This window comes from Entamoeba invadens, assembly GCF_000330505.1.
Source record: "Entamoeba invadens IP1 unplaced genomic scaffold scaff_1105074725033, whole genome shotgun sequence".
Classification (NCBI taxonomy): Eukaryota; Evosea; order Mastigamoebida; family Endamoebidae; genus Entamoeba; species Entamoeba invadens.
Genome location: NW_004440406.1, coordinates 6195 through 7759, shown reverse-complemented (window position 1 = coordinate 7759; position 1565 = coordinate 6195). Strand labels below are relative to the sequence as shown.

General features: G+C 29.2%; 1 protein-coding gene across 1 annotated transcript; it reads right to left on the bottom strand.

Moving 5' to 3' along the window:
- Window positions 1-255: 255 nt before the first annotated feature.
- EIN_323780 (hypothetical protein) lies at window positions 256-942 on the bottom strand (the record flags this gene model as incomplete). Its single annotated transcript, XM_004256956.1, has 1 exon — window positions 256-942. One exon carries the CDS (start codon window positions 940-942, stop codon window positions 256-258), a length of 687 nt encoding a protein of 228 aa, XP_004257004.1.
- Window positions 943-1565: the final 623 nt, after the last annotated feature.

The following is a 1565-nucleotide window of genomic DNA, read 5'->3' as shown; positions in this document are numbered from 1 at the left end:
GCATATTTGCAATTACTACATTGTCGACATTTTTCATTGGTATTAAATAGTGTGCAAGAGTCATTTTTGCATTTTACACATTTTGAGTCATTTGAGTCCAAATAATAATCGAGTTTGCAACGAGTACAAACAGTCGAGATGTTTCTATCAAAGTAGGTATCACTTTCAGTGTCAATACCAGCTTGTTCACAAAAACCAACAATACTCTTTTCACATTTTCCATCATTTGTTCTGTAAAACCCACTCGTACAAATGTTACAACTCGTTGTATAATTTACATATAACAATACAAGAAACACAAACTCCAATTTCATTTGAATACATTCCATCTACACACGTCGAGCATTTTGTATAATTTGCATAACAAGAAGTGCAATTTTCGTTGGTTGTACATACACTGCAATTAACACCATTAAGCCCATACCCAGGCATACAACGTACACACCTAGTCGCAACTCGGTTTGTTTTTTGACAAAACGGCAAATTTACACATTTACCGTTAAGTATAAACAAACCTTCATTACATTTTGCACAAACAGTGGCATTATCGTACACAACACAATCAGATATGTCACCTCTTTTACATTCATCATTTTCTAAATAAAATCCATCAATACAACTTTTGCAATTAATTGAATTTTTATTGGTATATGCACAATTGGGTACAATTGTACACGTTTCATTAGCAATTATTTTATACCCATTTCTACAAACACGACATCTACTACAGTCTTCTGTGTCCATTTGTAAACAATTTGGATTTGTGGCAATACAATCTATACACATGTTGTTTTTGGTATATACAGTCAGGTTGTTGTAACATTGATAACACAAAACATTGTTTGACACGGCATTATAATATAATTTACACAGCTCTTTACCCATTGTGCATGTTTTGGTTGAGAAGTCAAACATATATCCATCTGTACATTTTAAACACATATTATAAAAAGGTATTCGCATTTTTTGTCTCGCCCAAAGTCACATGTTCCCTCGGAATTTAGAAGATAACTTGTTACACATCTTTTACATTTGTCTTCAGAATCTTTAAATGAAGCGCAAAAAGACATCGTGCAATTATAAACAGCAAAAGACAGCGTTAATAGAAATATAAAAATCATATATTTTAAGATGTTGTTTTAAATAATTTTTATATGTACAGTATAAAGAATTATTTGGTTTGTTAGAACTAATTTATCCAAACCTTTAAATATTTAAATTTATTAAATTTTATTTCACTAAAAACATTTATCAGATTTATCCAGATTGGACTTTTTTATTTTTATAATGATTTTAGTAAAACATAAAATTCGACCAAAGTTTATGTTTAATATATAATCCAAAAATGACCATAAGTTTTATTGTGACTAGTTATTATTCTAATAAAATGGGACATTACAATCTAGTGAATAAAAAAGCTCTAAACACAAGGAAATAATTACTAATCATCAATTTTATTGATTATGCAATTGACACCTCCTTATGAAGAATAAAAAACACCAGCCAAACAGAACTATACTAAATCCTATTAAACAATTCATTAAGATTTTGAGACAAATTTATTC